The sequence below is a fragment of the Cydia pomonella genome, chromosome 9 (genome assembly GCF_033807575.1).
Source record: "Cydia pomonella isolate Wapato2018A chromosome 9, ilCydPomo1, whole genome shotgun sequence".
Lineage (NCBI taxonomy): Eukaryota > Metazoa > Arthropoda > Insecta > Lepidoptera > Tortricidae > Cydia > Cydia pomonella.
This window is the reverse complement of record NC_084711.1, coordinates 20,154,844-20,178,201: the sequence shown is the minus strand read 5'-3', so window position 1 is coordinate 20,178,201 and position 23,358 is coordinate 20,154,844. Positions and strand designations below refer to the sequence as shown.

The following is a 23,358-nucleotide window of genomic DNA, read 5'->3' as shown; positions in this document are numbered from 1 at the left end:
ATCAAAGTAAAATGGCGATGGCGTTCTAAAAGTTATAATCATATGTCGAAAGATGGCAGTAAATTTACTGTGGCTACAAAGTTTACTTTGACAATCCATCTCTATTTAATTTTTTTTTTTAGTTTAGCTATTGCTAAATTAAGCTACTTTTGAACTTCCGAAGAATAGGGTACCGAAGAGATACTAAAAATATGCCAAATACTCGTATATGAAATATAACTAATATAAGTTAAAATTATCTTTAAGCAAGTGGTTGAAAGCGACTAAATTTTGTAATAACATTTGAAGTAAAATAAAAAGCATGTAACTGTCAGATCCTATACTTTAATTTTAATACATTTCTTTCACAAATACGCCTTACTAAACGCGAAAATAAACAGCTCATATTCAACGTAAATTCCTCTATCAAAACCCATGATTTGAATATTAACATTACCGCGAAGTACCGAAACGCAAATAAACGTAAACAATAAAAAGCTCGTATCACACTTCATACCGATACAATTTCCGATCTTATTTAAACATACAGAAGGTTTGATTTTAGAATAATTACAATCGAGATACGTGTTTGCGAAAGCTACGTTCAGATAAGGCAATGTGTTTGGTATAGCACGTTGTTGGTCCGAATGAATTCAGCATTCAGCGACATTGTAAGGGGTTACAAAAGACAATTAAATAACATAAACTGCTAAAGCAAATCACACAACACACAAAACAAGTAAAACGACAAAGCCACTTTCTTCGTCATTGTGGATTAAGAGGAAATATTAGCAGCGCCCTTCTCAGGTTTCAGAATTGTAGAAAAATATCTCCGTCACGCTGACGGCAGCGGCTCCTACAGCTAGTGCGATAAGGACAGCTGCAGGCGAAAACCCCTGCGTAAAATTCTCAGAAATCGAGGATCGAGGTTTCGGTCTAATAGGGAATATTACGCGAACCTTTGCGTAGAGGGCGCTACTACCACAATCCATCAAAATCTACCGCGAAACAAGAAAATTGAAATTTCGTTACCTAACCTCTTTATCAGTCTTGCATATTCGACCGATAAAGACGCAGATAACTGAATATCGAATTTTGTGCAAACAAACCGCCTTGATGCATCAATGCCATATTTTATTATCTGTGATAAAATTTGTCAAAAAAAACAATTTAAGGCACAGTATATGGAAGGTAAAGGCAAGGAACAGAAACTCCATAGGCAGAACTGTTGCAAAAGTGTCCAGCTGTCAGCTATAAATAATAGTTCCAAATCCCTCCAAAGTAGCGCTAGAGTAGCTAAGAGCCTAGGCGTTATTGGCGGAGTGAAGTGCGCTGTCTATGATTAGATTATATTCTCAAGTATTCTAGGTATTGGAGCGCCACCTACTTATGGTTTTTGTTAGACACTTTTTGGTATATGGAGATTCTGTTCCTTGCCTCTACCTTCCATAGCACAGTATGTATAAGTTACTCTATGGTTTACTAAGGTGCTAGTGCTGCACTCTGGCGGCAGAACATAGCAATAATACTTCCTATTCCATTTAGATACAAACTTTAATCGACGACTGGACTATTCTTTAATGTATAATTGTTGGTGCAATAAAGAATATTTACTTACTTACTTCTTTCGACAGACATAGGCAGCTAATATCTTTCCTATGGTTTCTGCTCAATCGACTAATTAAGCTTACAAGATTTAACCTTTCAAAATAAAAGCTTGTAAACGTAGATTTCCAGTCCATAATTTACCTGTCCCTGTTTTTACGTAGGAAGTGGGTTCAGTTTAGAATGCATAATGGAATGCTAACGACGAAAGATGGGCCAGTTCGGGTCAGCGATGAATTGCGGAAACGAAACGTTTCTTATCTTTGCCACAAGGTAACTGTGATAATGATAACCATGCATTTTTAGATCATTGCACGTATAGTTGTACCGTTTTCGAGGACGTTCTCCGTTTACTAAGGAGATTGTTCTCGCACGTGAACATTCTCCTTATACCTATTACGTTACGTTATATCTATTAAGTTATCTAAATCGCCCGGTAACAATATATCTAAATGTAAGATATTACTTGAATGTATCTGACAGTTTCTCCGTAGATTTCTTACCTGAAAAAAAAAAAAAAACAGTTATAACATAACGAGGACTTGCGTAAATAATCGATTCCATGTGAGCAATAAATGCTGGCCACAACTCATTCCAGATTCGAAATTTAAACGTGACAGATAATTTACAGGGTGCGTTCCGTTATAAGGCTTTTAAGTTTAATTAAAACGAACACGGTCGAAAAAATGCTTCAGTTCGTTCGATATTTTTCGTTTAATACTTTTTGCTTATAGTGAATGATGTATCCAGCGTTTTTATTTTATTCCTATTTCCTACCTTTTTCTAGAGATTTTAGATCGAAATGAGAAATTGAAAATGTATGATTTAAGAAGCATTCTTATTAGATAATTAAAAAAATAGCTCGGTGACATGTCGGCATGACATCTCAGGAGTTCCTTTCTGTGGTCAATAAGTTACAACAAATTTATATTCCCCCACATTTTTTTATAAAACCTACACTTTTAAACATTTTTGCCTTTTTTCGGAAATATTGGTCTAAAAGTTTAGAATAAGTAAGAACAGTTGGTACTACACGTAGGCACACGTAGGCGTCGAGGACGCACGTAGTACGTAAGCAAACAGTCAATGAAACAGATGATGACGGAATGTTGGCAGCATTGTGTTGACAAATTGGCCCGCATTCTTTATTTGAATTTACAAATTGGTCATGAGTGTATTGGAAATTATCGATTGATTGTAGCATGTCAAGGTCTGCTCAGTGCTCTTTTTTTTAAATTTTACTAGTGCTTGCGTGTGTGTATAGTGATTTTTCAGTTTCGAAAGGATTCTAATTCTAACCGTTGTACAATTTGTTTTTTATCGCTAGATCTAAAATATGGGTTGACCTAAGTCACTTTGGGGCAAAATACATTATTAATGGTACCTACTATCGATATTTCGAAACTGTCCGATGTTACTAGGCTACCTACAGGTGTTCATTATGAACAAGAAGAACCGATTTTTAGCTAAGCCTAGGAAGTTATTAAGTATGAAAATAAAATAAAAGCTAGTAATAAAAATATTGTCCGGTAAAATTTAAGAATTACATTTTTAATCGAAAATTATTTATGTAAACTATTCATATAAATCCTTAATTACTTAAAAAAAATACGGACGAATACAGACGTTGTATACGAGTATAGGTATGTACTGCAAAATTATTTTCCATCGTATTTTCTCGGAAACGTTCGTATTTGTCATGCTACTTCAGTCAACCTCAGTACTTTTTGTACCGAGGCTGGCTGAAATAGCAAGGCACGTTCATACGTTTCCGTGAAAATACGATGGAACATAATTATGCACCACATCTATAATGTAATCCTTTCGTAATGAATAACCATAATAAACAGTTGAAAGTCTGGGCAAAGAGAACGTGACAGACGTTTAAATCGTTAAACTAATTTGTCTTCAAATTAAGTAAACCATTTCCCACAAACCAGTTGCGGAAACTATGAGACGTCCAAGTAAAAGTAGACATTAATCGACTCACCGATAACGATTATCGATATAAATAAGTTCTAGAATCTGATATCGGTATCTTATCGAACTTGTTCTTATCTGATAATCAGATTTACTGTTCTGATGCAATTACAACACGAATAAAAATTGTTTTACTATTGACGAAAGAATTGTAAATATACTTGAAGCTGCCCCCATTTTACATACAATGTATGCCCCTCTGCGGTGTCTGTCCCCCTCCCCTAGGCCTCCGGTGATATATCTACTTGCCCCTCCCCCCTAGTTCGCTGGCTGGCTTCGCCCTTGAAAATACGCAACATGTCCGTACACATAAACTGACAATTTATTATCCGTGTCGTTTTCACAAAACTAAACAGTAATGTAAATATAATCAATATCGCATTATATCAACGTGCGAAACTTTTCTTTACACATTAGCATTATTCGCACGTCGTCGAGTAATTAAAATCATTAACCAGTAGGAAATCATTGCGACGGATATCATTAAATAGTCGCATATCATTAATAGAACACCTGTGTTGCCAGTTGCACACTACAATTTTTATTAATGATCATGGATAGTATGCTAAGATTCTGCATAATTAATGAGTAAACGAATGTAAATAATTATTCTAAGATGAGAAATCGCAGAGGACGAAGGAAAGCTTGTTTTTATTAAGTAAGTAGGTAGGTATTTGTTACTCCCGGCGGAACTGAGATGGCATTTAGACTAGAAGCTGTTTGTGTTTTTGTGCATAATATATGTCAGCGGCCGTTCGTAAGATCAGGCAGATCGTAATGTTTCTGTGTAGTGTTTTGACGGTAGTCACATTGAAGCAATAGATAGGTCAGGATAGGATAGGATCGTCAGGTTGCTTCAGATGCCCGAAGGGCAAACTGTGCAGAAATAGTCGGCTCAGGGAACGAGACAAAGATTTTCATGTTTCGCGATATGCCTAGGAATTTCACGATCTGCCTGATCTTACGATCGGCAGCCGACACATATAAAATGAATGTTCCCAAATATCTCCACCACGGTACGGCTAAAGGCGCCGTAAACACTTAAGAGATTGCATATAGAGTCTGTGTGGAAAGAGAATCATAGAATGTATTGTTTCCCTTATATTCTACGGCTCTTCTCTGTACACACACTACTTGAGAAAATTCGACCCATTCCGCCGTCGCCTGAGTGGCTGGGTGGTCCCTTGGAGTGGTAGGCCGTCGGCTCCAGACCGATTATGTGATTTAAATTTCGAATTTGATTAATTGAAATAAAAACAAAAACACGACATTAGAAGAGCTAAGCATCTACCGCGAATGCAGAGGACGCTGGTCCAGCTCAGTCACTTTAGGACATCTATTTCATTGCAGTTTATGGCCAATTTAGTCCCGGCTTTGTGTACAGGATTTGTGATGCACCAGCGATGTTTCTTAGGTAAGTAGATTCATTCAACAGATGTCGCCGTTATAATTTTATCGGATCTTTTAAAAGTTATTTCAATAATCACTATTTACCCGATTAAAATAACAACTATAGGGTATTAATTAATTGTTTGTAGCAGTTAATGTCCTTATGTAGATTATGTAAGTCTGTATTTTTGTATCGTGCGTTAAGATGCCGAACAACTCATCGGAAGCCTGTTTATGGATAAAAAGAATGCTTGACAGCAGCAAATAGCGTCTGCCTAAGGTGGCAATAATGTAGCTAGGCTAAGACTGGAAAAACTTAGCATGAGTCATCTCATAACAGGTTCCCAATCCAAACTGACAGATAAGTTCAAATCTCGAATACAGATCCTCGGCGCGATTTGCACCTTAACCACACTTCAGCATACTCTTTATAGCATCATACACACAGAATTAACTTTCCTGTTTCAACCTAGCATAGATCTGCAGCGCGCCAAAATTATAACCTATAAAGTTCAAAATGGCGGACAAAACTACGCTCTGTACAACAACCAAACGCGCTCTATTTACACGAAATAGAACTCTAATTTAAAACAATAAGAGCGTGGCCAGATGCAGCTGTAACAAACGTATTGGTTTTCAACTAAAACTACGCACACAGCAGTAAATATGATGGATTGGTTGGCTCGTGCGTGGGTATGGCGTCCTGCAAGTATGCTAATCTTCGCTGTTTGTTAAGTTGGTACACGGCAACATTCGATTGTTCTGCGTATTCGCGGTTGCGCCATAGGTGCGTTTAAATTTGACATTTGGTTGCGTGCTATGGTAAATGGTAATAATGCAATTGTCACTTTTAAGTGTCTGAAAATGCTTGGTATTTATTATCTGCGGAAACAGTAACCCATCAATTTGGAAGGGATCGTTCCAAAACTTATAACAGTGTTTCTTACAAATAGGTATATATCTAGACTTTCTTTCGGGTGATTGCAAAATGATTGTAACACATCTTCAATACTTGTGTGATGGATGTTACTTAGAATAGATGTGCTTATACCTAACATTACACCATCCGCCGTTCTTTGTGTCATAAGATCCTTAATCATCAATTGAAATCCAATCCCAAGTTGAAACAACGGACACTAACCATCCTGTTTAAAAACACCAAACGGTAAACACTCCGCAAATAGCTCTCAAGAAATGCCAACATGTCTCAAACGTCTCAAAACACCGCGAAATCCTGATACCAATAATATCCTACGCAAACAAACAATGTTGACAATCATGACGGCTGAAACCCAATCCTTTGGTGTCATTGCGATTGCTGCTAAGCGCAGTTATCTTTCAAGCGAACCAGTGGATATATGAGCTTTCTTTGTTGTTATGGATCTTGATGTCAGGTTTATAGACCAAACTAAGTTGGCAACAATTTTGATAGCCTGTGCAAGTGTTAAGTAAACGTCATAATTTCATAAAAGTTTGACGTTTAAAATAACTCTTGCACTGTCTGGGCTGTTAAAATCGCTGACTATTTGATTTTTGAGTGGAATTGGTGCGAGACACTTCATCGGTTCTTGATTCTTTGACTTTTCTATGTAATCGTCAGGTGTTTATTCTTAATGTTTGTAAAACAAGTAAAACAAACTTACTTGTCATGTAAAAGCGCCCTTGTGGCCTATTTGATAGATAAATGTTTGAGTTACATTACAGCGATCGAGATCTCAACTTACCTGATCACCTGAGCTTACCGTAAACCTCAACTATACTCCAAAAGCTGTTGCCAACTTTGTCCAAAACGAACTCGAACTGTGTATGTACTTTTATTCATGCGGTAATATGGTTGGAATGTTACAGTACTGAGGCAAAATATTTTTATAAAAGGTAGGTAGGTAAACATTGATGCACCAAAAAAAAGATTGGTACCTACATAAAACCTGTTAATACTTAAAAACTAGGGGACCATACCGGTACTGGATTATAGTTGAGTGGGTCGTACGGTACGCAATGAGAATCTCAGCCTGTGGGTACAAACAATGGCTTCTGAGTAACGTTTTGCGAAGCAAACGTTAACTGAGTAAAAGTAAATCTTATTTCAAAGATATAAGGTCCACGATGGCCAGTTGGAAGGCTTGCTAGTCCTTGTACGAGTATATGTGTGATGTTTCCTTTGGCTGAGTGATGGGTGTCTACAAAATGATGAATGCGACGATGTATGTCCATATGTTTGTTTACGGATTGGCTGCGAATATTTTGCAACGGACCAACTGCAGAATTGCGAAATGAATTTATTCTGTAAGGCATAATGTTTGAAACACAAGTTTAACTCTTAGTTTTTAGTGTTCCGTGCGAAACCTTATAGTTTCGCCATGTCCGTCTGGTCTGTTTGTAAGTCCGAAAGTTTATAAAAAAAGTTTAAGGTATTGAACTAGGCGATGAGAGTTTTATCCGAAATAGACTGATAGTGTATAACTGAATCCAACATATTGTGGAACACTAAACTGGAATAATCTCCGAATAAATTATGTTCTGAACTGATCAAATGTAACTACGTACTTTAATTTCATAAAGAGGATTTCAGCAACATTGTTATTCTTACATTACCATACTTTTGAAACGACAGTAAATACTTATTTTATACATTGTCGCAAATTCAAATTACCTCCAATCTTATCCGAAAGACGTTGTCACATGATAATAGTGCCATTACCATGTAAACTGCAAATGAAACATTAACTTTATCACCTAAATGCTGTGTAAAATATACGAGGCTTATACAAGAAAGGCCTACGTTACCACCAAAGAGATGTCCTTTACGTCATTTTGTACAGTATGTGCGTATCGAAGGAGGATCGATCATTGCGCGGGCGCCTCAGGGCAGTGCTGCTTTTTGTACTGATGAGTTCTGAGTTCTAGGTTATATAAAGTGGTAAAAGAAGCTTGGGCAGAAATAGATATGACTAAAGAAAGGAACTTGGATTAAATAAAATAATGTTTAAAACAAACAGTATGTAAAACTGGACCATTAGTAACGTGAAAACAACACTGTCCAATAGCTGCAACCTTTAATCTTTACTCCAAACAATGTAGGAGATAAACGGACTGTTAACAATAGCGTCTAGGTTCCATTATTTTCTACTTTGTCCAGCCCATTTCCCAGTTCAGCTGGGGCCGGGCCTCCTCGTACGTCGGCGCCAGCACAATCTACAGGTTGTCTGTGTGGTCAGGATTTGAGTCCTTGTCTCTTTTTCGACATTGGACCACCAGGTTGCTGGTCTTCTGCCTCTTCCTCTGGGGTTGCTTGGGATGTTCACAGCCTCCACTGTGTTTTCGTCCCTTCGCATAACGTGACCACTTGACCATATCTCCATTTCATTCGATTGTGAATTTGAACATCAACAAATCAAAATATGACCTCGGTCTCTTTAAAGCAAGAGTGAATAGGCTACTACTGAACCGGTGAGCTCCATCTTATGCCCTGTCTTCACTTTCCATCAGGTGTGACTAGGGCCAATCGCCGATCAGTTTATAATTAAAAAAAAAAAAAATTGCCATGACAAGTTTTGACGTGGACAGCTAGATGGTTGATTGACTAAATTATTTTTATATATCTTCATGTCTGAAGGAAAAATATTTTCCCCCATTTACCAGTTTGCATTTGCATTTGTAATTTCATGCTTGTATTGAACTATGGAGGTATCTAAATTATGCATTCTCAATGGGGAAGCAAAATACCCATGAAGAATACGCACTGCTATTTGTTTAGTTCGGCTTCTGTAGCTCTCCCGATAGTCGCTCCAGCCCTACGGGCATATACTCCTGCCCGAGCAAAAGCGCATTTGACGTAAGCCTCTTATACGCACTTACGACCTAGCAGTCTAAATGAACAAGCCAAGAAACCCATTCGATATTCCTGTTAGCACTAAATTACAGCTTAATGAAACGTTCTTATATGCTTCTAAGGAATAAGGCGCCACTAAGACGCTACCCGAGGAGTCCGGCTTTAATTGTATACAATTTTCATCTATTTTATTGCGAAACTGAGCTTTACACCCGGTTAATTCAATTTCTAGGAGCCGTAAAAGCCAGTTTCATTTAAAACTGCTTGTATCTATAAAATCTAGACTGATTATCGATTATTGCAGGATGCATGAAAAAGGGTGTTAGAATCTACCACAACGGAGCATGGCTTTGTAATTAATGCCTTTTAAACATTGATATAATGTGTAGGTACTTCTAGTTTTACAATCAGATTCTATGCAAAACAGCAAAATTTTTTTTTTTTTTTGCAATTCTTCATTTTTACAAGCTTTTTAAAAGTCTTGACGCTGTTCTTTCCCAGTTGAAGCGATAGTTGGATTGGACAGAATAGATAGTAAAGTAAGAGTCTACCGCGAAAATAAAAAATCGAATGTTCGTTATCTGCCTCTCTATCGCTCGAATATGCAAGTGATAAATAGGCAGATTATGAAATTTCGATTTTCATGGTAAGCCTCCTGGTCAATCGACAGTTCGTTTACCTTGTCTACGACACAATCTATACATACCTAGTGGTAAGTACCTACTCATTTTTGTTAGCTGTGATATAAAATAGAGCATTACCCATAATAATTATTTGTCCCCATAAAGCCACTGTTCTAGTTGTTTTTTTTTTTATATATGATTAATCAGGCAGCCAAGCTTCCAATAACACGCATTAATTTTGCCTAGAAGCATTTCACAAACAAGTTTATCAAGCCCCTTTTATTACCTCAATATAACCCAAAATTACTTAAACTGGCCATAATTGAATTTACACCACTCAATTATTGTTTCACACAATTTCATCGCAGAAAACCTGGTTTTTATAACGTATGTGTGGGTTTGTTACCTTTTAAATTACCCACACATGCAATAATCTTGGGTACGCGTTCATAATCAAACCGAGCTGTCATTACTTCGCTAAGCTTTGCAACGAAGGCGTTTCGCGGTTAAATATACTCTTGGTTACGGTAAACAAGCAATTACTAGATTACCATACTATTGCAATTTACAAAATAAACCTTACAGTTTAGGTACTTACGCCGTAAAAATATCAATCAATATGTGAACGGTATCTAGAATGATGTAACGGCCAAATTGTTTAAGAGGCATTTTTTATGGTGTATGTTATGGGTATTGGTCGCATATATGCTAACGGTGCGGGTTCGGTCGAAACCGGAGTGGTGGGAACTCGTAGAGGCGTAGCGTGACCAGCATACAGCGGGTGGTCTTTGGACACGATTTGGACTGTCAAAATGTACATACGATTATGAATAACATGGATTTGTAGTTGTTTAATAAATTTATAAGTCCTAGAATACAATGTTGTCGAGCGATAGCGGAGTCGTAAATAAACGTGTATAAAGTTTTTTATCTATTTCTTACTTTCAGATAAAGACATGCGGCAAGCAGCTTTTAGTCCACTATCACACGCAAACTAGCTGCAACAAAAAAAAGCACGGCAATTAAAACCGCGCCTGCTGCATTACGCGCTCATTTGTGTATGCAAATCGATTATTAGCGTTCAAAAAACCTATCTTCCCACGTTATTCACTCTAATTTAAAACCCTAATTACAAGGAACAAGGTCGTATTTTAGAAAATAAGTCGCGTTCGTTACGAGCATGCTAAAGTGAACAAAACTCGAAATGCCGCCATCTTGACTTTAAAGGCGCGTTCGAAAACGAAACAAATTGTGTTCTTAATGTTTTAATTAAAGACGCCGCTTTTAGCCGCTATCTCCGATGGTAAATATAAAGGCGAGTCGTGACTCATAGAAACAATTTACATACGCCAGATAATGCTAAGTAAATAAAACCTGTCGAGTCGTTAACTCGTGTTCGATACGAGTAAAGCTAAGTTCACACGTTGCAAGTTGCAACGCTAGAATTCACACACATGAATTGAGATTTCTCCTTTATTTACATAGCTGTTCTACATTATTGCTACTCACTAGTGAGCAAGAGTTACAAATGTTGCTGTACGTAGTGGCAATTCAAATGAATGACTTTCTTGTGGAAGTCATATTTATTACAGGTCACGCGTCGTGTCTGTTTATCGTAACTGATAATGCAAGGTATGTAATATATACAGTTCCGATAACATCTTGACGACGCCAAGCTAAGCAATCGAATGCAATACGCTTCTAGAGATTTTGAACTGTCGCTAGACGTGTCTAGCATCACTAATTAATGTTAGTAAGGTTGGTAAGACTGCATCTTTCAATAAATCGAAACAAAGTAGTCGTACTGCGGTTTGTTAAGGTTTTTGTATTGCAGAAAGCGCAATTTGGTCTACTATAAATAGTCTAAAAGTAATTTTAATGTAATGTTTAATAAAAACAAAGCGTTCATCGCACAAGAAATGTCTTTGAGCGTCAACTGCGTGATACCAACATAAAGGTATAACAACACGTCTCACCTTAACTCGATACTTTAACCAATAATCGATATCCATAACACTGTTTGACCACATCGTCACATAATACTGGCTGATATTTCAGCTCAAAAAAACAAGCAGCGGACACAGAGCCAATCTGACAGATGCGTTCGTGAGAACTCGCTACATAAATTTGATATATTTAAACTTCGAAAACGGTCAATGTTTATAACACTGGAACGTCGTTCAGGCGTATTATACACGCTTTTGGCGCTTATATTAAAAATCACAATTGTCACAATCTTATTACACCCTAAAAGTAGTAGAACTCGAAGCGTTGTTTTTTAGGGTTATTTACCTACATTATTTTTATAGACTAAGTTATTTCAGACAGACTTCAAATACTATAAATCAAACATTTGTCCATGATATTAGAGTTTGAAATAGAAGAAAAAGCCAGCACTGTCTATGGCCTTTGAACCTATATGACAGGATTAAAAATTGACCGTATGTGCTTAGGATAATTCGACGTATAAATCTTTCGTAAAGATTTAGTACTTTGTAACGTTATACAGCCCTTTGAGAATAGGGATAAAGGAGGGCCATTAAACCTATGAGTATGTGAATTATACATACAATACATTAATGGGAGGCATCAATTGTGTACTGTACTTATTTAATGTTATAAAGAACTTGCGTCTCTCTCTATAGGCTTATACCATTAAAAAAGAAATAAAATTAACCGAAATGTGTGAACCTTTAAATTTTGAAGTCGATTAAAAAAATAATTTAACGTGTTTTGGAACGCAACTCCTGTCATGTTTAAATTCGAAGTAATCGTTACTATGCCACTTTAGGGGCGGATTTTCGTTATTAATGTCATGTTTTGTCCTTTAAATTAAATAAAACTTTAGCTAAACGATCAGTAGACAGTAACATTATACGTGTATAGTCGACAACAGAAGTAGTTATGCAGGCGAGATGTTGAAAACGACATGCACACGTTCTTATCTCTATTGTGCTTAGATTATTTTGAGCACCTCGCGCTTAGCTACTTCTCCTGCTGACTTTACAATAAACTAAAAGTGTTCTCACAAATTGTTGGAGGTGGACGGAAGTCGTCGAATCATAAAAATGCATATAAAGTACGCATGGAAGTGCAATGTAAACGTCCAAGTTGTTGAATTTTCTAGAACCCAACCCGCAATTAGACGCTACAAAATAAAATTAATAAAAAATAAAGCTCTTCTAACGTCATACAGCACACATTACGAAGCAAAGATTAAGAATGCAAACATTTGTTTTACAGGTGAGATAATAATAGTACGCAGAGATAGTGATCTGTAGCGTAGAGAGAGTAAAATATTGCGTAAGCACACATCTGTGTGATGATTATGAGTAAAAGTTCCCTTCCGAGCCATCCATGAGCAAAAACAGCTGTTCATTCAAGCTTTCCTACTGCTCATGTTTTATGTATATGAGAACTGAATTTGTAACTAGATATTTCCCATTCCGCAATTAGTGTAAACACTTGATTACATTAATAAGTATAGTCACAATTTCCTAAATCTTAGTTTTGCTTTCCGCTACAAGATCAATAAGCCTATACTAATGAATGTTTTAATTATACGGAATTTTGACTCTTAGAGACTCTATACATCTCTAAGGATAATTTGATAAAAATCTAGATGTACTAGATACAGAAAGTGTAGTCGATTACTATTTTGCTTTAGCAAATATATAACTCACTCTATTGCAGCAGTTCCTCACCTGGGGGTAATTACCCCCATGGGTGTAAAACGGGTATTTCACGGGGGTAACAAGCTTAATTAAAGATAACAAAGATTAGAAATATAAGAAAGACTATTGATGATATTGGGAGGAGGGGTAAAATCAGAAACCACTGCTCTATTGCAACACTGAAAGGAGGACGCCTTTATAAGGAGGACAGTGAAAACTGTGAAAATCGCGAAATATTTCATGAGAATATTTCAAAAATATGATTGTGTCAAAACACAGAAATCCGAATTGAATTTCTCGTCTAACTCCCATAGATCGTCTGTCATCACTTCAGGTTTCATTCATTAAAGCGTTGAATAAGATATTGTTCCTGCAGCCTACTTAGATAACTGCATTGTGGCATACCAAGGCTATCGAGTTACTCGCACCGCTCTCATCGGACGAGGTTCTCAAGTAAAAACGGAAACTAAAACGTTTATTACAGTGTTGTTTGTTGTATTTGATGTAGGTTAATTGAGTCGGTTTGGTTAAGTTAATATTTTGATGATCCGGTTGTTTAACATAGTTAAGAATGCTCCTTGAATTTTGCTTGTATTTTATTAGTATGTATATATTTTGTTGAGTTCTTGTAGCAAAGCTCAATAAGATAGTAAAATATCGATATCAACAAAACAAAATTAAAACATTCCAAAAAGATCGCTTACGACAAAAAGATAAGGATGGAAATCTTTGATCGTGACGCAGCGGGAGATCCCGACCGGTTTTCGAAAAAACGAAAAAGGCAGCGCCGAGTTACGCCAAGCACTTGTTTCCCAAGTAGGTGTCGGTTTTAATTGTTCGCTTTATCCGGTGTCACGTTCGTTCCGCGACCCACATAATATCGTTCGCCCATTGTGCCTGTAACGGTCCACAGATAGCATAGCGTCGGATAGCGACGTGTTAATTCGCTGGACGCGACGTGTCACAGACGCAACAGGAAATGCTCCTAACTCAGAAATATAGTTTTCTTAACCTGTTTACTCCTCGACTTTTTTGTTTCTGGAAACGGGATCTGTATACGGATACGAGTTGATTACTCAGTCTTCTAGTGGAGTGTTAATTGGCGCTACGATCGATTTCCAAACCATTCATTCTCATGCATTAGGCGTGTTCACAAAAATGCCGGCCGGCAGGGCGAGGCCGTTGCACCTGGCGATCGCGCCGACGCATTCCTCACGCACTCCTTTTTATGCTACACTACAAGTTTAGCCCAACCATTGTAACATAATCTCCCTTGCCGCCCCCTTTCGAACAAGCGCAGACTAGAAAAGGTCACGGTAGCACGCAGCAGCAGCTCCCACTTAACTGGCTACCTTTATAGGAACGGTTTATTTTTTTTTAATTTAACTATTCCATCTCCACGTCTTTGTTCAGATCAATGTTTTTTTGGAGAAGTAGTGACGCAAGCGTCGCGCTAAGTATAGAACAAATATTTACATTTTGTGAAACTTATGTAATTATCTGATGGATTTATGAAGCCTTAAAAGGACATTTTGACAGCATGAATTATTTGGTCGTCTCCATGTGCTCCACTTTTAATTCACTTCACATTTTTTTAAGCTCATGGTTATTAAAAGATAACCAGCGCAGAAGGTCGATGCTATAACCATTAATATTCAGTTTAATTTTGCGACTGTCCAACAAGATAAAAAGTGTGTCGAAGCACTAAATAAAACATTACAAGTTTGCGTAGCGTTAACCGCAAAAATGCGTGCGCCGGCGCCACTGGCAATGGAAACACGCTCGTTTTATAAAACGTTGAATTTGTTAAACAAACAATTGTAACCCACAGACCTTTGGCATCGCCGACTTACCATTGAATACATGTGCACATACAGAGAAAACCTCTACACATGACATACCTACTCTATTATAAATTACACGCTTAATTATGGTCATTATAAACACGATGCCTATCACGACTCAACGACCCGGAATCGCTTATAAATATCAAGGGGAAATGCCATATATCACGTGGTTTTTAATGCAAATCACACCACAACTCAGCCAATCAATTACTAGGAAGACAATTTGCTTAATTAGCTAACTTTCACCCGCATAATAGCAGCATAAGTCACAACTTTAACAATGTTGTTTAATATTAACATGCTAACTTATCTTTTGTTTGATCTATACAAGAAATTTGAATTTCGGCGAGACTTTCTTTTGTTTTTTACAACTAGTGATTCTTTTCATCAATTATACACACGTGTTTACATGGTAGTGTTTGTGAAATACAGTTATCAAAGTAAACAATCATCTGTAACGGTTTATCAGCAGGCCTGACTTTACTAAATAAACTATTCGATCGTTACTCTGCCTTCAAATTAGAAATCCTTTCAAAGCAACTATTCAAGACCGTGTTGAGAAACAGAATTCTATCAGCAACCAATACGAGTTCAACAAAATCCATTCATTAGTTCGGAGTCGCGTACGAAAGGCAGTTTAAGTATAGAAAAGATAGGTTTATAAGGCTTTTTGGGTTAAATTGAGCTAGCGTCCAACCTGCAGTTCTCCATAAAGCTAACAACTCTCATTACTGTCGCCTAATGTCGTCTATTTAGCGAGCCGACCGTTCAATCGATCGTTAACTTCCTATTCGCGTCGCATCACCTTGCGCACGCGCAACATGGACAACATGGCGCATGTCAGCTTCGTTAGCTGAGCATTTGTCAAGATAATAATTGTCCGGACAAAACCTTTTTAGGCGGACATTTCCGCATCATGAATAGAGAAGTCTTTAACGTTAGAGAAGTCTTCAACCTAGACGTTGAACGTATTCTCTACGATTTTAAACGGATAGGAATAAGGTTGGGAACGCAAAGTTTGTTAACTTCATTTAGAACAGCCTTGGTTCCATTCTGACATTTAGCAGCCAAATCGGGATGTTTTGTATCTAATGTGCTTGACGAGTGTCCGTGAATTTGAGTTTATGTTAGAGTATGGCATTTATATTCTGCTATAGTTATGGTCTGCAAAAAATCGTAATTTTTAGGGTTCCGTAGCCAAATGGCAAAAAACGGAACCCTTATAGATTCGTCATGTCCGTCTGTCTGTCCGATTATGTCACAGCCACTTTTTATTAAATATAATTTTAAATCAAGTAAGCTAAGTAGGTAAGTAAGTAGATACAAACAATGTATCTGATTATTTATTTATTCACGTTAAAATGATTATTTGAACACAACAGTAACACATTCAATATTGTTTACAAAAAACACATATAATTTACGGCATATTATATGAACGGGCCTCAACAGGGTTACTTATCGTGATAATGTTGGTACAGGTGCGGTGCGTATCTGCGTAAGTAAATTATATTTATTTAGACCAAAATTATCAGCATAATTTACCATGCCATGACGCTTACTTTTTGGTATAACCTTATTAGTGATCATAAAGTAGTTATCAAAATGTAAATGACAGTTGACATGAATGAGCATTGTGTCTATGGTGCTTGTGGTTAGCATGGTCAACGAGACAAATGATTTGCTAGTTGCTTAGTTATTTTTAAAACGTTGAATAAACAAAATGAATCATGCACAAGTATGCGTAAAAACGACCTCAATTGCTTTTTGTTTACATGTGTTTACCTACTGACTTTCTCATGTTTCTGGGTTAGGACACTTTAGCATTGTGAATTACATTATGTGACTTCTTGAACTGACACTACCGGTTTTTTTACAGTCAACTTGGCTTAAATAGCTATCATGCGATAAAGTTTTCTGATCGTAAAGATAGACATCTTAACTTGCACACATAAACAGACCGAACGTATACACGAACTTGTTACATATAAGTAGAGATCTTCAAAAACTACTCATTCACAGGATTGGGAAGCTATATCCGAATAATTTCGACCATCAATATTACTTAAATATTGTTTTATAGTTAGAAATGGGAAGAGCATCTTAACATTTTTGCGGTTCGAAACCTCTTATAAAAATCTGAATAAGACAGTCGCAGTCCTGTCATTGCACAATTCAGCGATTTAATTTCAACACTGCCAACAATGAGAATCAAAATGGATGGTCAAGTACATCGATAATTAGATGAAGACCGATTACGTGTTGTTCAATTATCAATAGTACCTACCTACCAATAGTCTATCACACGATAGAAGCGATGTTACAGGACCTTCAATTAATGCTATTTTGAAATTTGTTTTACAATTAATCTACGATAATTTACTACGTTCGAGTAATTGCAGTGTATATCAGACATTCATTTCTGTATGTTGCTTGAGAAGGTATCACTTTTCCTATGATTTAATTGGCATATAACCTACGTCTTGCAACTTTGTAAACGGCATCTTCTCCTGTTTTACCTTATTATTATTATTGTTGTTTTTCTCAAAATATTTTAACATTTTCTAGAAATCCGTGCAGGGTTTTGTATTTAATTATGTAATGTAATGGATTGATACCTGAATAAATAACATTTTTTTTATTAGCAACGCGCATGTAACATCTCTATATCTAAGCGGACTGCTATATGCTTGTTTACCACCTACTCATCCTTATAAACTCAAAACTAAACTCAAAACTCAAAACTAAGCTAAAGTAGTCTTAAGTAAATTGAGCAACTTGGCTGTAAGCTCTTCTTTGTTAATTTTGGTCGCAGGTGTTTTAGTTACAACAGAAGTGAAACTGTGCGGTTATTGAGTAAGTAATTCTAAATATGCTTTACAATATATTTGGTACTTATTGGGGGAAAATCTATCAATATAATCTTCGATACCTACAAGGTACCTATCAATCATAGTACAGTAATCTACAAAAGTATCAAATAGGATGAAATGCTCAAAATGGCTCTGTATGTTTTTATTATAATTTAGATTAGCGAGTGTGGAGATCACTTTGAATTGAACACTTTGTTTGCCTAACAATGTTTATTGCTGATTGTACAAGTGTTAAAATGACAAGTAATTTCATAATTTAGTACCAACCTAACATTCTCACGAGTATTTTTTTTCTAGCAAGTTAAATATGTACGGTACGTATATGTACTGCAATAGTTAATTATATTAGGAAGGTAGATTTTAATAACACGATGAAATGAAATCCGTTAGGTCAACAGCAGTGGTCAGCCCACGCACACATGCATGCATACCTCTATCAAACTATCGACACACCTACACGCGAATATTTCGTGTTGATTAGAAACTTGTTCAACTTTTTTTTAATTTACGACCATAAACAAAAATTGTTTTTTTCTTTACCCGATTAGATTCCAAGGCTTCGGCGCTGTGCTCCTCCTTCTGCCGAAAGCAATTGGTGCACTTGCTCTTATTGAAGATGTTGGGAGCGAATTTCCTGCAATCCGATCGCCCAGACATGGTTGCCAGAGGTCAGGGTCATTCAGCGTTCACTATGTCACCTTGCACAGCATGGTGCAGATAAAACACCAACACTAGACGATTTAATCGTCAAAAACACGTATAGTATTATCACCCGCACCCACCGGTCAGCTATCAGCTAAATCACAGCAAGTGAAGTGAGTAACGTCAAACGATAACACATGCACTGACACAATCTTCCCCGGCACCGAACACCGAAGCAGTCGAACTATGTATCGCGTAAACAATAAACGGGATGACGTCAAATTTTTAAACAATTAACTTCGATATTACAAGGAACACGCGTAAACCGCGAGCGCGCAGCAACACGACCGCCCGTCCATTTTACATCTGATAGAAAAGCAGCGAAGTTGTTGTTTTACAACTTCTCTTTTCTTGTTCAGTATACTGTGTCTGGCTTTCGATGTATTAGTGTATTTCTCTGTGTAGGCGTGACTGTATTTCTCTTTCTAACTAACGCGTAGACCGTGGCTCTGTCTTTGTCAGACGTTTCATTAATCACAATAGTTGATTGTGCCGCCATCTATGAGGAGAGTGTGACAAAATTACCTATACGTACCTGGGATTATGGCGTAGGCGCATGGTTTCAACGAGAGAGGTTACATTAGTTTTAACTTCGCACAAGAGATGGCGCTGTAAACAATATTGGAGTATGATGATATATTATTACTTTTAATGAATTAAAATTTCATAGGCACATCACCTTTATTCATAATTTCACAGTAATTAATCAATTATATGCAATAAATTCAATACTTATTCCTTCTTCCTTGGTAAGTAGCTTTTCACGTGAATATATTATTAATGTTGCTATTGAAGAAAAACATTGTGTCAATCTGGGAAACTTTTAGAAACGCGATATAGTTAGCACGAAAATGGTTAAAATTACTTAAATCGACTGGGATATGGACTTTTTGTATTGTTTTCGAGCTCCCGATATTTGGACGCAGTTACTTGCATATTGTTTAGGAGTAACTGGGATTTAATTCTAGTGAAACTAACCGTGAATCATTCAAAACTCTTAATGGTTAAAATGGTTTGCAATTACACTAATAAGATAAGTATTACAATAATTATAGTTAGACCAAGGTAACTCTGCAGCGATTTTGATAACATAGACTGTGCAAGTGGTTTAAATAATTTTATTTCACATAAGATTTTTTTTATAATGCACTTACATTACATGAGAATTAGAACATTGTTCGGGTGAGCGCATGCCTGCGTATTTATACTTCATAATTCATAGAAGTTTGACGCTTATAATAACATTTACACAGTCTGCGTTATCAAAATCGCTGCAGACTTACCTTCGTTTAACTCTAAAAGGATTCTAAAAGTTTTATAGAGTTTTTTAGGTTACTAATTTGGAACTTTGCCCCTAAAATTAAAAAAAATTGACGCCATGAGTCGAGCTCCCTGGTACATTTTTTTGCGTTTTTTCTACAGATAAAGGTGGCATGCTAGGCAGTGAAGCAAATAATGAATGTGGAATGAAAGGATATCCACATAAAAGATCTAACCTAAATAGATATAGTATAGGTACTCCTAAATCAAGCTGCGCAAATTTTATTTTAGTGTAATGAAATGAAAATACCTATACATACATATATCAGTCTGCTATGAGCTATGACAGGTGTAATAATTTGCTCTATGTTTTCTTCTGTTTTCTCCGTGTTGTGTTGCATATTTGTTCTTATTATAATCTTAATATAATCTTTGGTTCACGTTATGTAAAGCCCGACCATAAATATATGATCATTGTCAAGAGGGCGCTATTATTTTCATGTATGGGGTGACAGTTCAGTTTAGTATGAATAATTTATTTCCAATGAAATTCCGCATTATGGCGCGTGATCATGTATTACTGGTCAGGCTTTAAATTAACTTATTTCTGTCTAATGTATGGTTTTTCTCTTTTGTTGATCATTACCTACCGTGATTGATTCACCTGATAGTCTTACGGGAAGATCAACGCTGGAAGTCATCAGCATCATGATCACCATTTCGTGGTACTTTCTCCGCAACTCTTGCTAAACTATAATTTTGGTAGTTTATGTTCTTTTAAATGCAAGTGGCTCTATGAGCTCCAGACCTCGCGATAAGATCGATAAGCTTATAACACGTAAAAACAAAAAATACTTACCTACTTCGTTGTCTCATTTTCACACCTGCTTACAAAATTTCACGAGATTCCGTTGAGAATAGGGTTGTTTCCAATTTTTTGAAGCTCTCGTATTACGTTCTATATTAACTAAAAGTTGCCCTAAAATTCAACTTTTATACTAAAAACGGCTTTAAATATGTTAAATTAACAAAATATATTTTGACAGATGCTTTCGCGCCCAAAACGCTCTTTGAAAATTGTGTGACGTCACAGTTTACGGTTTGACACATAACTGTTAAATGTAATTTTAATATAACACAGAATAAAGCAGTACTGGCATCCTTTACCCCTAATAAAATTAGGTGGGGCGAAAGAAGTGCCGACCAGATCAGTACTTACCAAAAATTATGTGATGATGGTTTAAGGTATATTGATTTTCCTTCAGATTTTGTGCAATGTTGCGGTCACCACTGTAACGATTATAGGCATAGGGCTGTCATAGATAAGTTATATTTTAATATATTAAATGTACTATGTCGGGCTGCAAGTCGGTCGTACGAGGTGGCGAAGTGTAAAAAACGTAAAAAGCCGGTAATCGGTTGGAACAGACATGTAAGCGAGGCTCACGCCAGTGCCAGGTTGCTCTTTAATACATGGGTGTGCCACGGTAAACCAAGTAGTGGCCCAGTTTATAATAGCATGGTCGAGGCGCGTAAAATTTTTAAGGGCAAACTTAAGTGGTGTCAAAACCACGAAGAGCAAATAAAAATGGACTTGATTGCAACACACTACGCTAGATCGGATTTTAAAAACTTTTGGAAGTGTACAAATAAGCTGTCTGCTAAGCCTGGCACTCCCGTGAGTGTCGCCGGTATTTCAAACCCGAAAGATATCGCGGAAATGTTTCAGAATCATTTTAAAGTTCAGTCGCAATTGGGACCGCCGTGCAGGCAGCTCGATATGGAGGACATCGGTAAGCCGACAACTTTGATTCTCGCTAAAGATGTCAAGTCTGCGATAAGTAGAATGAAGAAGGGCAAATCACCAGGCCATGATGATCTCTCTATCAAGCACCTGCGTAATGCTGGCTTTCACTTGCCACGCGTGCTTGCGATGTTCTACAACGTCTGCCTAAGTCACTCATACCTGCCCCAAGACATGATCAAAACTCTGGTGGTACCTATTATCAAGTGCAAGACGGGAGATGCGTCGGAGAAAGCTAATTATAGACCTATCTCCTTGGCCACGATAGTAGCAAAGGTACTTGACAGTGTGCTCAACTCGCATTTAAAAAAAACACATTAAGCTCCACGATGCGCAGTTCGGCTTTGTACCTGGCCTGTCTACAGAAGCTGCTATTCTTAGTTTAAAGCACACTGTCAGGTATTACACTGACCGGGATACGCCAATTTATGCTTGCTTTATGGATATCTCGAAGGCTTTCGATACAATTTCGTATGACATACTTTGGCGTAAACTGGAAGGTGTGGGGCTGCCACCAGAGTTGATCTCGCTGTTTAAGTACTGGTACTTGAATCAGGAAAATCGAGTGAAGTGGGCAAACGAGCTTTCGACGCCATGTCGGCTGGAGTGCGGCGTAAGGCAGGGAGGGTTAAGCTCGCCCTTGCTCTTCAGTTTGTACATGAATGCACTGATTGAGGAGCTCAGTAGCACTCATGTCGGCTGCTTTGTTGACGGAGTCTGTGTCAATAACTTGAGTTACGCAGATGACATGGTGCTGCTGGCTCCCTCAGTCAGTGCATTGCGTCAACTTATTGGTGTCTGTGAGAAGTACGCGACATCGCATGGTTTGTCTTACAATGTGAATAAAACTAGCTACATGGTGTTCAGGGCGGGAAATAAATGTCCTTTCTTTTTTCCACCAGTGACACTTAATGGTGTTCCCTTAGAAAGAGTGACACAGTTTAGGTACTTGGGGCATTTTTTGACTGACGATCTGAAGGACGATGTAGATATGGAGAGGGAGCGCAGGGCATTGTCAGTACGAGCGAACATGCTAGCCCGCAGATTTGCTCGATGTACAGTTGAAGTTAAAACTACACTTTTCAAGGCTTACTGTACATCGCTGTACACGTCAAGTCTGTGGGTTAGATATACTCAACGTGCTTACAATGCCCTGCGCATCCAAAACAATAATGCGTTTAGGATGCTGTTGAGACTCCCGCGGTTCTGCAGCGCGTCTTCCATGTTTGCGGAGGCGCGCACAGATGGCTTCGATGCCGTCTGGCGCAAGAAAACTGCCTCACTGCTTGACAGGGTGCGCGGGAGTGGCAACAGCATTTTAAGCATGATAGCCAATAAGTTTGATTGTCCTCTTATGTGCAAAATGAGCCAGAGGACTAAATCACTTTTATTAATTTATTATTAGCGTTAGTAAACTAACATGTAGATTAAGTTCATAACTAACAATTATGTGGACCATTATGTTGTCTATAATAAATAAATAATAATAATAATAACTACATACGCACGTAGAAGATACGAACTGTCAACTGACATTTGTCATTTGTTGTTTATCGCCTAACTGTCAACAGTGTCAATCCGAGAGTTGTGACGTCATCACAATCTTCAATGACGTTTCGAGTTTGGTCACGTGACGTGTGCCAAAACATATTTTAAATTCAATATTTACAAAAATATGGTCATTACAGGTCCCCTAAAAGTAGTTTAACATGTTCTTATAATCTAAAAGAATTTATTAGGATACAATTCTGCCCTAAGAGTTGTAGATGGAAACAACCCTATTGAGACCT

The 23,358-nt window shown here is 37.3% G+C and overlaps 1 protein-coding gene across 5 annotated transcripts in view; it reads right to left on the bottom strand.

The window, feature by feature from the left end:
• LOC133521646 (protein outspread) overlaps positions 1-18,829 on the bottom strand; it is a 427,057-nt gene extending 408,228 nt beyond the window's left edge. For 3 of the 5 annotated variants that reach the window (XM_061856729.1, XM_061856730.1, XM_061856731.1), the window contains exon 1: positions 18,343-18,828. In XM_061856729.1, the coding sequence (XP_061712713.1) occupies positions 18,343-18,459 (117 nt within the window). In that variant the 5' untranslated portion in view covers positions 18,460-18,828. Of the gene's footprint in view, positions 1-18,342 lie in introns of all 5 variants that reach the window. The other 2 variants (XM_061856728.1, XM_061856732.1) reach the window with 1 other exon arrangement.
• Between the last annotated feature and the right edge of the window lie 4,529 nt (positions 18,830-23,358).